Source organism: Chlorocebus sabaeus, chromosome 22 (genome assembly GCF_047675955.1).
Source record: "Chlorocebus sabaeus isolate Y175 chromosome 22, mChlSab1.0.hap1, whole genome shotgun sequence".
Taxonomy (NCBI): Eukaryota; Metazoa; Chordata; class Mammalia; order Primates; family Cercopithecidae; genus Chlorocebus; species Chlorocebus sabaeus.
Window position 1 is genome coordinate 100,549,450 of NC_132925.1, and position 13,240 is coordinate 100,562,689.

At 37.6% G+C, this 13,240-nt stretch overlaps 1 protein-coding gene across 2 annotated transcripts in view; it reads right to left on the reverse strand.

The window, feature by feature from the left end:
- Positions 1-3,676: 3,676 nt before the first annotated feature.
- The window catches only part of LOC140709874 (beta-defensin 109-like), a 167,578-nt gene continuing 158,014 nt past the window's right edge, over positions 3,677-13,240 (reverse strand). Inside the window, exons 5-6 of one of the 2 annotated variants that reach the window (XM_073010332.1) lie at positions 10,457-10,625; positions 3,677-5,422 (exon numbers count right to left, since the gene is read on the reverse strand). In XM_073010332.1, the coding sequence (XP_072866433.1) occupies positions 5,217-5,422; positions 10,457-10,514 (264 nt within the window). In that variant the 5' untranslated portion in view covers positions 10,515-10,625 and the 3' untranslated portion in view covers positions 3,677-5,216. Of the gene's footprint in view, positions 5,423-9,939; positions 10,626-13,240 lie in introns of those variants that run through there. The other variant, XR_012090672.1, reaches the window with a different exon arrangement.

Here is a 13,240-nt window from a genome sequence, read left to right on the forward strand (position 1 = left end):
GAGGATGTGGAGAAATAGGAACACTTTTACACTGTGGGTGGAACTGTCAACTAGTTCAACCATTGTGGAAAACAGCATGGCGATTCCTTAAGGATCTAGAACTAGAAATACATTTGTCCCAGACATCCCATTACTGGCTATATCCCCAAAGGATTATAAATCATGCTGCTATAAAGACATGCACACATATGTTTATTGCGTCACTATTCACAACAGTAAAGACTTGGAACCAACCCAAATGTTCATCAATGGTAGACTGGATTAAGAAAATGTGGCACATATACACCATGGAGTACTATGCAGCCATAAAAGAGGATGAGTTCATGTCTTTTGTAGGGACATGGATGCAGCTGGAAACCATCATTCTCAGCAAACTACTGCAAGAACAGAAAACCAAACACCATATGTTCTCACTCATGGATGGGAATTGAACAATGAGAACAACTGGACACAGGAAGGGGAACATCACACACCAGGGCCTGTTGTGGGGTGGGGGGAGGAGGGAAGGATAGCATTAGGAGATACGCCTAATGTATATGACGAGTTAATGGGTGCAGCACACCAACATGGCATATGTATACATATGTAACAAACCTGCACTTTGTGCATATATTCCCTAGAATATAAACTATAATAAAATAAAATAATAAAATAAAAAAGGGATGATGAAAATAAATGAAATGTAACACACAGCATGTGAGATAATGTTTTAATACACATCTAAAAATGCCTTAAAGTTCAATAGAAATTAAATAAAATCTTCTAAAACTTGACAAAAGGAAACAACAAAAATTACAGACTGGAAAAGCCTGGCTGACTGGAGTGATGTCCTGTCTCAAGAAAGAACAAACAAACACACAAACAAGCAAAGGATTCTGAAAGCAGAGAATCAAACAGATATTTGTACACCGTTCTTCCTTCTTCCTGCTAGCACTCTTAGTAGTAGGAAAAGGCAAAAACAACCCAAATGTGTCACGAATTGCTTCATCAGTTTTTTTGGATCTGAAATACTGCCTCAATTTTCAGTTACTCATTGTGGGGTGGACCTGCACTTACCACATTTGGTCCAAAATTTTATGCTGATGAAGGTAGACCTGTCCTGCATTTTCAGAGGGACAGAATTCTGGTGTTTCTCCAGGTTCCTTGGCTTACCAGGAATGAAGATCCGGGAAGAATGTATGTGTGTATGTATGTATGTATGTATGTCCATAAGTATTTCCTGTTTTTAAATTTAAAAAATACGGGATACATGTGCAGAACGTACAGGTTTGTTATATAGGTATCCTTTGCCATGATGGTTTGTTGCACCTATTGACTCATCCTCTAAGTTCTCTTCCCTCACCCCCAGTCCCCAGCGGGCCGTGTTGTGTGTTGTTCCCCTCACTGTGTCCTTGTTTTCTCAAAGTTCAACTTTCACTTATTAGTGAGAACATGCGATGTTTGATTTTTTTGTTACTGTGTTAGTTTGCTCAGTATGATGGCTTCATCCATGTGCCTGCAAAAGACATGATCTCATTCCTTTTTATGACTGCATAGTATTTTATGGTGTATAGGTACCACATTTTCTTTATCCAGTCTAGCACTGAAGCGCATTTGGGTTGGTTTCATGTCTTTGCTATTGTATATAGTGCTGCAATAAACTTACATGTGCATGTGTCTTTATAGTGGAATGATTTATATTCCTTTGGGTATGTAGCCACTAATGGGATTACTGAGTCAAATGGTGTTTCTGGTTCTAGATCCTTGAGGAATCACCATGCTGTCTTCCACAATGGTTGAACTAATTTACAGTTTCCCCAACAGTGTAAAAGCGTTCCTCTTTCTTCTCAGCCTCACCAGCATCTATTGTTTCTTAACTTTTTAATAATCACCATTCTGATGGGTGTGAGATGGTATCTCATTGTAGTTTTGATTTTCACTTCTCTGATGATCAGTATTGTTGAGCTTTTAAAAAATATATTTGTTGGTTAGATAACTGTCTTCTTTTGATAAGTTTCTGTTCATATCCTTTGCTCACTTTTGATGGGGTTGTTTGTTTTTTTGCTTGTAAATATGTTTAAGTTCCTTGTCAATTTTTGTTATTAGTCCTTTGTCCGATGGGTAGGTTGCAATAATTTTCTCCCATCCTGTAGGTTGATTGCTCATGCTGATGATAGTTTCTTTGCTGTGCAGAAGGTCTTTAGTTTAATTAGATCCGATTTGTCAATTTTGGCTTTTGTTGCAATTGCTTTTGACATTTTTGTCATGAAATCTTTGTCCTTGCCTGTGTCCTGAATGATATTGTCTAGGTTTTCTTCTAGGGTTTTTATGGTTTTGGATTTTACATTTAAATCTTTAATCCAGCTTGAGTTAATTATTGTATAAGGTGTAAGGAAGGGGTCAAGTTTTGGTTTTCTGTATATGGCAAGCCAGTTTTCCCAGCATCATTTACTGAATAGGAGATCCTTTCTCCCTTGCTTGTTTTTGTCAGGTTTGTCAAAGATCAGGTGGTCATAGATGTGTGGTGTTTTTTCTGAGGTCTTTGCTCTGCTCCATTGGTCTATATGTCTGTTTTGGCAGCAGTAGCCTGCTGTTTTGGTACCGTAGCCTTCTAGTACAGTTTGAAGTTAGCGTAATGCCTCCAGCTTTGTTATTTTTGTTTATGATTGTCTTGGCTATATGGAGTATTCTTTGATTCCATATGACATTTCAAATAGTTCTTTCTAATTCTGTGAAAAATGTCAACGGTATTTTGATGGGTATAGCATTGAATCTATAATGTTTGGGCAGTATGGTCATTTTCACAATATTGATTCTTCCTATTCATGAGGATGGAATGTTTTTCCATTCGTCTGTGTCCTCTCTTATTACCTTGAGCAGTGGTTTGCAGTTGTCCTTGAAGAAGTCCTTCACATCCGTTGTACTCCTAGTTGTATTCCTAGGTATTTTACTCTCTTTGTAGCAATTGTGAATGGGAGTTCATTCTTGATTTGGCTCTCTGCTTGACTATTGTTGGTGTAATGGAATGCTTGTGATTTTTGCACAATGATTTTGTATCTTGAGACCTTGGTGAAGTTGCTTATCAGTTCAAGAAGTTTTTCGGTTGAGATGATGGGGTTTTCTAAATAGGAAGTCATGTCATCTGCAATCAGAGACAAGTTGACTTTCTCTCTTCCTATTGGAATACCCTTTATTTCTTTCTATTGCCTGATTGCCCTGGCAAGAACTTCCAATACTATGTTGAATAGAAGTGGTTACAGAGGGCTTCCTTGTCTTGTACCGGTTTTCAAATGGAATGCTTCCAGCTTTTGCCTATTCTTTATGATATTGGCTGTATGAAATAGCTCTTATTATTTTAAAGTATGTTCCATCAATATGTAGTTTATTGAGAGTTTTTAACAGGAAGGGATGTTGAATTTTATCAGAGGCATTTTTGCGTGTATCAAAATAATTGTCTGGTGTTTGCCTTTGGTTCTGTTTACGTGATCAATTACATTTATTGATTTGTGTATGTTGAATCAGCCTTTCACCCCAAAGATGCAGCCCACTTGATCGTGGTGGATAAGCTTTTTGATGTGCTGCTGGATTCGGTTTGCCAGTATTTAATTGAGAATTTTTGCATCGATGTTCATCAGGGATAATGGCCTGAATTGAGCAGGTGTGTGTGTGTGTGTGTGTGTGTGTTTACCTCGGTTTGCCAGTAGGTTGATGTGTGTGTGTGACGTGTGTGTGTGTGTGCGTGCGTGTGTGTATGTGTGTGAATGTGTGATAGAGAGCCAAATTAGGGCAGAGGAGGCTCCCCGGCCTGTCATGACATTGAATGTTCTGAATTCAAGATGCTCTAATGGACTGTGTCAGTTGGCCTTCAGCCAGGAGGTGGTGCTTGCAAAAGACTGCCAGCTGTGGTGGTAGTGGTGAGATTTGGACTTGCCTTATGTTACCCATGGGAGGTACTCTGGTGTCTCAGGGAACGGGTAGAGCCAAAGGGCTTCTAAAAGTTTCTTCTGTTATTTGTGTTAATCTACCAGGGTAGGTGGTTGAGCAAAACCAAGTGGCAACTAGGTCAGGTAAAGTGATGCTCTGGCTCTCTACGTGTGGGACAAGCAGTGGCTCCAGTGGGAATTGGAAGGCAGTTCTTAGGCCACTGGGGTAATTTTCCAGAGAGAAGTGAAGCTGCCTCTGCCTCTGTACAAGGAGAGTCCATATGAAGAATGGGGAGTAGCAGCTTGGCAGTAAGCCCCATCCAGCTCCCACATCCTTGGCAAGGCAGGTCTCACACCCACAGTGTTCCACTGGGAGTAGTTAGCTAAGTTTCAAGAAGTCTAAACTCAGAGCTCAAAACTGACCCATACCATAATCCTCTCCTATTGAGACAGTAACTGCAGCCTTCAGGCCAAACCCCTCCTGATCCACCTGCAGAGCAGGGGCATCCAGCTCCTGTGCTTGCTGCTGCATCACACGTCCCACTCACCTCTCAGTTCTGGCCTGGGGAGTTTGTCCCCACAGAAATTATATCAAACATTTCTGTTGGGAGGTTCTCTCAACCTGTGACCACCATTTGAGTTAGCTGGCAGATTTCTGGGAGGTCCTCTCTGAGGTAGAATCAGAAATGGCTTCCCTCCATCCTGCCAGAAACTGGGAACGTGCTGGAGACTCAAAGCACATCCCAATGCCACTCCTCATATACTCGTCACTCTTCACTGAATCAACTCCAGCCCTGAGTACGATTAAGGCCTTCCCCCATGGCCTAGATTGATAGGTTTCCCATTGGAAGTGTATATCTTACAGTCAGTTTATCCCCATCTCACACCCTGGAAACTCAAAATTTTCTGCCTAGCTTATGGTGTAAGCTGCATCCTGCTGCTTCTTTCAAATGGTCTGTGGTTTATTTCAATTTTCCTGTTAAGTTCCTGTGTTGCTTCTTGAAAGAAACTTCAGTGTGAATCTCTACACACCATTTTGTCTTTCCAAGTGCAAAAGGCAGGCTAACAATGCCTTCAATCCACCATCTTGGAAAACAAAAGTAACAGTTTTCTCATTTTTAAAGGTTTTGTTAAGATCTGTTAATGACTCACAAAGAAATAGTATTGGGTATATTTGAAATTAGTATTTATTCATTTATGTTGATAAGTGAAAACACAAGATGGTTATCAAGATGGAAGTACTTAATATGTATATTTCAATATTCTTAGATGCAAATAACTTCACTTTTGATGTATTTTTATTTTACATCAGTTTCATTTCAACTTAGGTTTAAGGGGTTCTTGATAATCTGACATGATAAGTGGTGTTGGAATTGGCATTAAAATCCACCATGCTCTACAGCACTTCATCCTTCTTCGGCAGTCACCAATTTGATCTTCTACTACTTTGCAGACATCTCTTCTGCAAACACCAGACAAATTGAGACAATGACCTTCAGCAGCACCCAAACCACCTCTTACTGCAGGAAAGAAGATCCAGTGAGATAGTCCACAAATGGAATGTAAATCCATAAATACTCTTAAGTAACAGAATAAATTTAGTATGAGCATTTTTATGTGGGAGCTTCTGAAATGGTTGCTGCTCATATGTCAGAGACACATGCAGATTAAGAAAGGTAGTAGTTCCGATCCTGGTTTGGCACAATAGTCACGGTATTTTTGGTGGGGGAAAAGGGATGTGGGAGGGGATGGTACATCTTCATCTTTTCCTCTGGGTTTTCTCTCAGAAATGGCTGTTGCTTACTGCAAGGCAAAAATGCCAGTGTCTTCTGCCAGAGAGGGTTACTGAGGGCCATAGTGGTTCCACCTTGTGGCTGATACTGATAGTCCCTTTCTGCTTTTTTCGTTCCTAGCCAAAAAAGATGTTTCTGCTGTCTCAGGTATGCTGATTTCAGGAGTTGTTTTTTCTATATTGCTATTCGTTTTTTTTTTTTTTTTTGTTTTTTTATTCTTTCACTCTCTCTCTCTCTCTCTCTTTTTTTTTGGCTTCACTGTGTTGCCGTAGTTTCTTAAGTGGTCCCTTGAACCCTCCCAGCGCTATTTTGGTTTGTACATAGCTATCTATAAATTTTTTCTTGGGGGAAGTGTAGAGTTAAAGGCTGGTGTATCCTGCTTTTGCTCCCCCGAGTGATTTTATTCCCCCAAGGTAATATTTCAGGCTTTCAATTTATTCGTGCTTTCATCTGTTCAAACAAGTGGAAATTACTTTTTCTCTCCACATTTAGATTTGCTCTATCTACTTTCATTGCTAATAGTGTCTTAGTCATAGGATAGATTAGTTAGAAAAAAGTATATTTTTAACATTATAAATGATCCTTTCAATTTGTGTCCAAAAGTGGAAAATATTAGAAAGCTTGACACTTATTATTGTGTCCAGACCAGTATTTCCTCCAGTTAACCTTTATTACAACAAAGATAATTTAATGAAGATCTCTCTAATGGTAAAGCTGGTGGCTTTGTGCTATTATAATATCCTTAAAGTGACAGTCTGGTGGAAAGACCAACTAAAGCAAGGGTTAGGAGAAAAACAGTTATTACTTTCATTTTGGTCTCACTCTGCATTAAGAGTTTTCATTGTGTCAAAGATTTATTATTAAGTAGCCTAATGTTCATTTAATAATAAATGGATCCTATTAAATATGATTTTTAAAATTATAATCACATTACTTTTATTCACATCTGTCTACTGATGCCATTCACAGATGAGAATGGTATAACGTTATTTTATTTTTTTCATTTTGCCACATCTTTATTTACTTAGGTTTATGCTGTATCGAACAATGCATGTGTGGGAGTAATGGGTGATTCAGGAATGCATGAGGGGGAGGTTTAAGCTCTTTAACTTTGAACAATTAAAATTAGCAATATAATATTGAAATACATGCATAACACTCAAGTGATACTTTCAAAATAGTGTATGTTTCCTCTTTTTATTTGTAGCTTTTAAACTCAGCTAGAAGTATTCTATTTCTTTTAGGCACCATAAGTCTGAAAGTCTGTAGTGAAAGCTACGAGTAGTAAATGATGCTAATTCATGTGCTCCCACCTGTGGAGGAATTGAATGTCTTAGATAAAAAAAAGATGGTGCAATTGGTGTACCAAGTATCTTAGAATACAATTTGGTGGTGTTTTTTCTGTTTCTGTAGCAGAGTAACATATACACTATATCTAAGTCATCAAGTTATTTAAATATGCGTTTAAACAGGGAGAACTGAAAATAATACTGTGAATCCTGGTAAGCATTTAAAAATAATGAGGAGAATATTGCCTTTATGAAGTCAAAATTTATCTGAATACAACCCACATAGCAATTTCATAGCAAAACACTTCCTTTTATCCTATTAAAGTCAGAAGGAAAAGAAGAATTCCCACTGTCAATGCTGTATTAATATAGTTCTAAAAGTTTTGAACAATGAAACATATTGTAAGAAGAGAAGTCAGAGGAGATTTGAGCCCATTGTTTTTCCTCTCCTTCTATACCTCCCAACATACCATTGGAATGTTGTAACATTTTGAAGAATCTATAGTAGTGTCGCAAATCATAGAATACTATGAATGCATCTGAATCTGAGATATCCCCAAAAGATACAAAATAGGTGTGACTAGAATGAAAGAAAGATTTAGGCTTTTGGCCATGACTGCAAGTGAGCTGCTCTCAAGTGACTGCTGCTATAGAACATATATATAGTAGAGGATCTCTTTGAAACATTTCTAGCCCTGAAAATGGTTAGGCAAGTTCTTAAAATATCTCCTCTTTCAAACACAAAAATAGTCTGTGAACTGGTGCTTGAGCAGTGGGCACTTTGTATTGGATAGCTGATGGAGGGGGTGAGGGTTTCCCAGATCTTCTGGGAAGATCTGCTATGATCAGTAATGCTAATGATGGTACTACTGACTCTTGGGCCATCAGAAGTTCCAGTTTGTTAATGCTGAAACTTCTATATTGAGTTAAAGCATTGAGTTAGCTTCACAGAGGAAGTCTGGATAATAGCATTCTCATTTCAGACCATAAAATGATGTCAGGTTAAGGATGAACAATGAGTTCAGTATTAAAAATGATCAGGTAAGCAAGACACCATGAATAAAAGTTAATGAAATGAATAGCATATCTAGACCCTTTAAAACTAGATGTATTGAAATCGTCAATGTGGAGAAATAATTAAGCAGGTATGTATCAATTGTTTAAAGAAACAATCTACTATTACAAAGATGTAAAAACAATAGTAAAACAATATAGATGATAGAAAAAACGGGCAGGTCTGGCTGGGCGTGGTGGTTCATGCCTGTAATCCCAGCATTTTGGGAGGCCAAGATGGGTGGATCACGAGGTCAGGAGTTCAAGACCAGCATGCCCAAGATAGTGAAACCTTGTCTCTACTAAAAAAATATATATATAAAAATTAGCCGAGCATGGTGGCAGGTGCCTGTAGTCCCAGTTACTCAGGAGGCTGAGATAGAAGAATCGCTTGAACCTGAGAGGTGGAGGTTGCAGTGAGCCAAGATCGCACCACTGCACTCCAGCCTGGGCAACAGAGCGAGACTCCATCTCCAAAAAAAAAAAAAAAAAAAAAAAAGGCAGGTCTGAAACAAAAAATAATTTTAAAATAAATGCAAGTTATTAATGATATATTAGATACAGGCAAGAGGATAACTAGTGAAGAAAAAAATGTTTAAATGATATACCCAGAATTTAGCATGGAAACACAAGGTCTAACATTTATTTAATTCAAATATGGGGGGAGAGAAGTGTAAAAGGATTCACCATTTCAAGAGATTCTCAAAAAGAAATTAAGAAAAGGTATAAATCCATTGATTCAAAGAATTTATTTCTAACAGATGATATAAAAATAAACTCACTTTAGTTAAATTATAAAACATTAAAACCAAACACCAGACCATACAAACATTGAAAAAAGGATAATTTATAATGAAATAATATTTATCTGATTATTATAGTAAAGTAAAAACTAAAAATGAGTAAACTAGTATCAACAAATGTTGAGAGCAAATAACTGTTAATATAGAATTGGGTACTCAGTAATGCTGTCTTTCAAGATCAAAAATCACAATATGAAATTGACAGATAAAAATGAAAATTGTTCACTACCAAGAGATCTGCAGCAAATAAAATTTCAAAGGCTACATATCAGAAAGAAAGAACTTAACCCAAAAGCTGATATTAGAGTCAACTTGGAATTCCATAAATATCACTAAACTGATGATAATAGTAACACTTTCTGACACATGGTGATTCTGAAAAGAAGTGAACTTTTACTTTTGTTTAGAATTTAGAAAGTTATAGAAAAATGCTCTTGCCCTGACAAAGAGAATAAGCTGGATAATCTATAGATCATAGATTTCATTTTAAAACACAGAACTGAGGCCTCAAAAAAAGCTAATTAACTTAAATTCAGAGTGATGAAGCCCTGCTGAAAAAAGAACGGATCCACACATGCTTTGTGCCTAGCTGAGTTGCAGCAGCAGAAGCAGGAGGAAGCTGCCCTTGGTGGAGATAACAAGGAAACAAGTGAATCTCCAGCAAATGTTGAAAGGCTGAGTGTGGGCTTGTGATAGTTTAGCATCATCAGTAGGGGCCCAAACACACTCACTCTCACTCACTCTCCCTCACTAATGCTTGCTTGCTTGCTTGCTTTCTTTCTTTCTTTCTTTCTTTCTTTCTTTCTTTCTTTCTTTCTTTCTTTCTTTCTTTCTTTCTTTCTTTCTTTCCTTCTTTCTTTCTTTTCTTTCTTTCTCTTTCTTTCTTTCTTTCCTTATTTCTTTCTTTTCTTTTCTTTCTTTCTTTCTTTCTTTCTTTCTTTCTTTCTTTCTTTCTTTCTTTCTTTCTTTCTTTCTTTCTTCTCTCTCTCTCTCTCTCTCTCTTCTTTCTTTCTTTCTTTCTCTCTCTCTCTCTCTCTCCTTCCTTCCTTCCTCCCTCCCTCCCTCCCTCCCTCCCTCACTCCCTTCCTTCCTTTCTCTCTCTCTCTCTCTCTCTCTCTCTCTCTTTCTTTCTTTGGAGTCTCACTCTGTCGCCTAGGCTGGAGTGCAATGGCGCGATCTTGTCTCACTGCAACCTCTGCAAATATAATAATAAATGCTGCTGAAATTCAATCCTGTCAGATCTAACTGCCTGCATATAAATTTCCAGGTCCCACAAAGACATCTCATTGAGGTCACATTCTGTTGTATTCTTACTTTGTATCTTGAGATGACTTGGTGGGACATGGAAACTTATATGTAGGCAGTTTGATCTAACAGGATTGAATTTCAGCAGCACCCATTATTATATCCACTCACTAGATCAAAAAACATGGATGGAATCTTATCAACAGGAGCTACTGCTAAATGAGTCTCTTTTCTATTTTTCCCTATTATTATCCTAGTGAAGCTGTAAATATTAGGTTCTTGAACCCACAGGACTGATTCTAGGATCTTGTCTGGCCAGGGATATAGCCTTCTAATCTGCAGAACCTTGTAGTAATCAGCTACCAACTTACCTGGGGATAAAAGAATTGAAAAAAGAAGGAGAATAAGAAGAAGCAAATGGAGTCTCATGGCTGAAAGGCCAGCATCAATGTGGGTTGAGCCTGGAGTCTCTGGACATCGTGGGTCTGGGCCTTTTTATGATGCTGTCTGAGTCTGTGATTTGTTCTTGGTTAGTAGAGCCTAACGAAAAGAGAATAACTAAATCTCCCACAAGAAACTTCCAGGGACACACAAGTACATAAATGTGGTGATATCTCAATGGATGAGAAAGCAGGTGAATGCTATTTATTTCCAAAAGACTCAGGATGTCTTGTTGTCACCTGCTTTCTTTATTATTTTCAACATACACATGCAATAATCATTGCTCTTACTTTAAGTATAAAGTATTGTTTGCCAGGAAATATAGTAGGACCTGAAGTAAAATTGTTATACAAAAACTGTACACAATTAATGGATATAGTTTGGCAAATTTGCACATAGATATTACTCTTGTTATCACAACCAATATCCAGGTAATAATATATCCATCACCTCCAAGTGCTTCCTACGTTCCTTTATTGTTGTTGTTGTTGTCGTCGTCAAAACCCCTAAGATCGACCCTCTTAACAAATTGTTAAATACAAAATACCTCAGTAATAACTATAGGTACTATGTTTTAGAGCCTATCTTTGTAATTGACTCATTTTGCATAGCTTTAACCGTTGAACAATAACTCCCCATATTGCTCTTTCCCACTCAATAAAATACCAAACTCTTTTAAAGCACATTCTATGTAATCCACTTTATGAAGCTTTTTCTAACATTCTTTTGTCTGCTCCCCCTCAGTAAAGGGAACAACTAACATAACAATTACCTATATTGGATTTTTGTGTCTCTTACATGTATTCCTGCATGAACCCATGTAACACTTTATCTCCCATTATCTTAATATGAAGTAAAATAAAACTTGAAATGATTTTAAAAATGAAATCACAGAAGGGCTTTGTAAAAGTATGATGTACCATTGCTTAGTTGTAAGAATTCAAGTGACATTAGGGGTTTTAAACATCTTTTGTTTTGATTTGTTCTTTGCTCGTAAACCTTGTGTCTTGCATATTGTGGGCACAGTGTCTTTCCCAGCTATTTGCTTGGGGAAGATCAGTTAGAGTTACAATGAACATCAAAGGCTATCTTGTCTAGTGACTTACCTTAGAGATGAGGAAGTGAGCTGAGGGAAAGGAAGAAACTTGCCCAAGATCACCCAGTGATCAAGTGAGGAAGGTGATAGGGACAGCACTAACGCTTGCTATTCTGAGCCTCATTCTATTTTCCACTCTGGCCCCTTCTCTGTTTCCTCCTCTCTTCCCCAGCCTTCTAAAGAAAACTTTGCAGTTCTGCTGCAATGTCTACCTAAGGACATCCTGAGGAGACCCCACTTTTCATTAGACTGCTTTTTTAAGCACTGTCCTGAATTTTCTTCTTCAGTCTTGTTGCATCCCATTTTTGGCGATAAGTAATGCTTCTGCTGTGCTGTTCTATACAATTAGTTTTTTTCTATTTTCATTGAGTGAAAATTAAAACAACAAAAAACATGAGTTTATCTAAATTTGGAAGTTTTAAAACTTGATTAAAATTTCCTGGGGATATGGATGTAAGCCATATATTTTAAAATATTTTTCATTTTCAAAATTAAAAATCAAACCTATATTTTTAGCCAGGGTGACTACTTGATAACTACTAATCAGATAGGTCTTCAGTAATGCCACAAGGTTAATACACTTATAAATCAATTCCCTGGTGTTTTGTGCTACTGAGTTAATACAATTTGATACGGTATCGCCTTTAACCAGGCTTTGAGGAGTCACACAAAGGAACAGCACAACAGAACCATATTGTGGGATGTGTGGGGAAACCGAGATGTAAAACACAGCCTTGACTCTGACATTTACTCCACTGTTGGGAAAAGTACTTCAATTCCCAGGGCCTTAATATTTTCCTGTATAAAACAGGAAAAATAGAGCCATCTTTAACGTTTTGTCAAATCTTGTTGCTGAGTGATTTTATAGTGTCTGCAGCTATCCTCTCTGCTAATCACAACAAGGTTAACTAACTGTTCTTTTGTTTAGGTAAAGATATTTCTGCATTTGTTTACAAATACTTATTCTTCCCTTCCCAAAAAAGGAAATATTTTAAAGATAATTTATAAGATGTTCAGAGTCTCTTACATATCAACTCTTCAAAATGTGGTAGAGTAGCTTAACCCTGTCCCTAAGAGTATAGATTCAGATCAGCCTGTTTGTAATTAACCCCCAAACCTATGTGGAGTGTGGTATAGATAATATATTTCAAACACATGAAAAGGCGCATGTGCACACACACATACACACACAGACAGTATTACTAAGGCAGAGGTGCAGATGAAAATATTGGATAGACAGCTCAAAACTCTTAGTGCTAAAATAATCCTAATAACTTTCCTTCCAAAGTCACCACCGACAATCAGATCTCTTAAAGGTTGGTGCCTTAGGTTTTTGAACTTTGTGTAACTTTTGACTTTCTTATTTGGTTGTATGCTATTTATCTCATAGAAAGAAACTTCATCCTATGCCAGTGCTGTATTGTAGGGGCTTGTGGACGTTTTTCTGGTCTATAGCCATCCAGGTTACTGGCCTCTGACTTCTTAGGAGCAAGGCCATCACATGCTTTTGTTCTTTCCTTCTTCCTTGTAAAGGCCCGACATACAGTGGGTGCTTAACAAATATTAACAAACTGAACTCATTTTCCACCTCCGTTCTCTCCCACTTCAATCTCTCCCT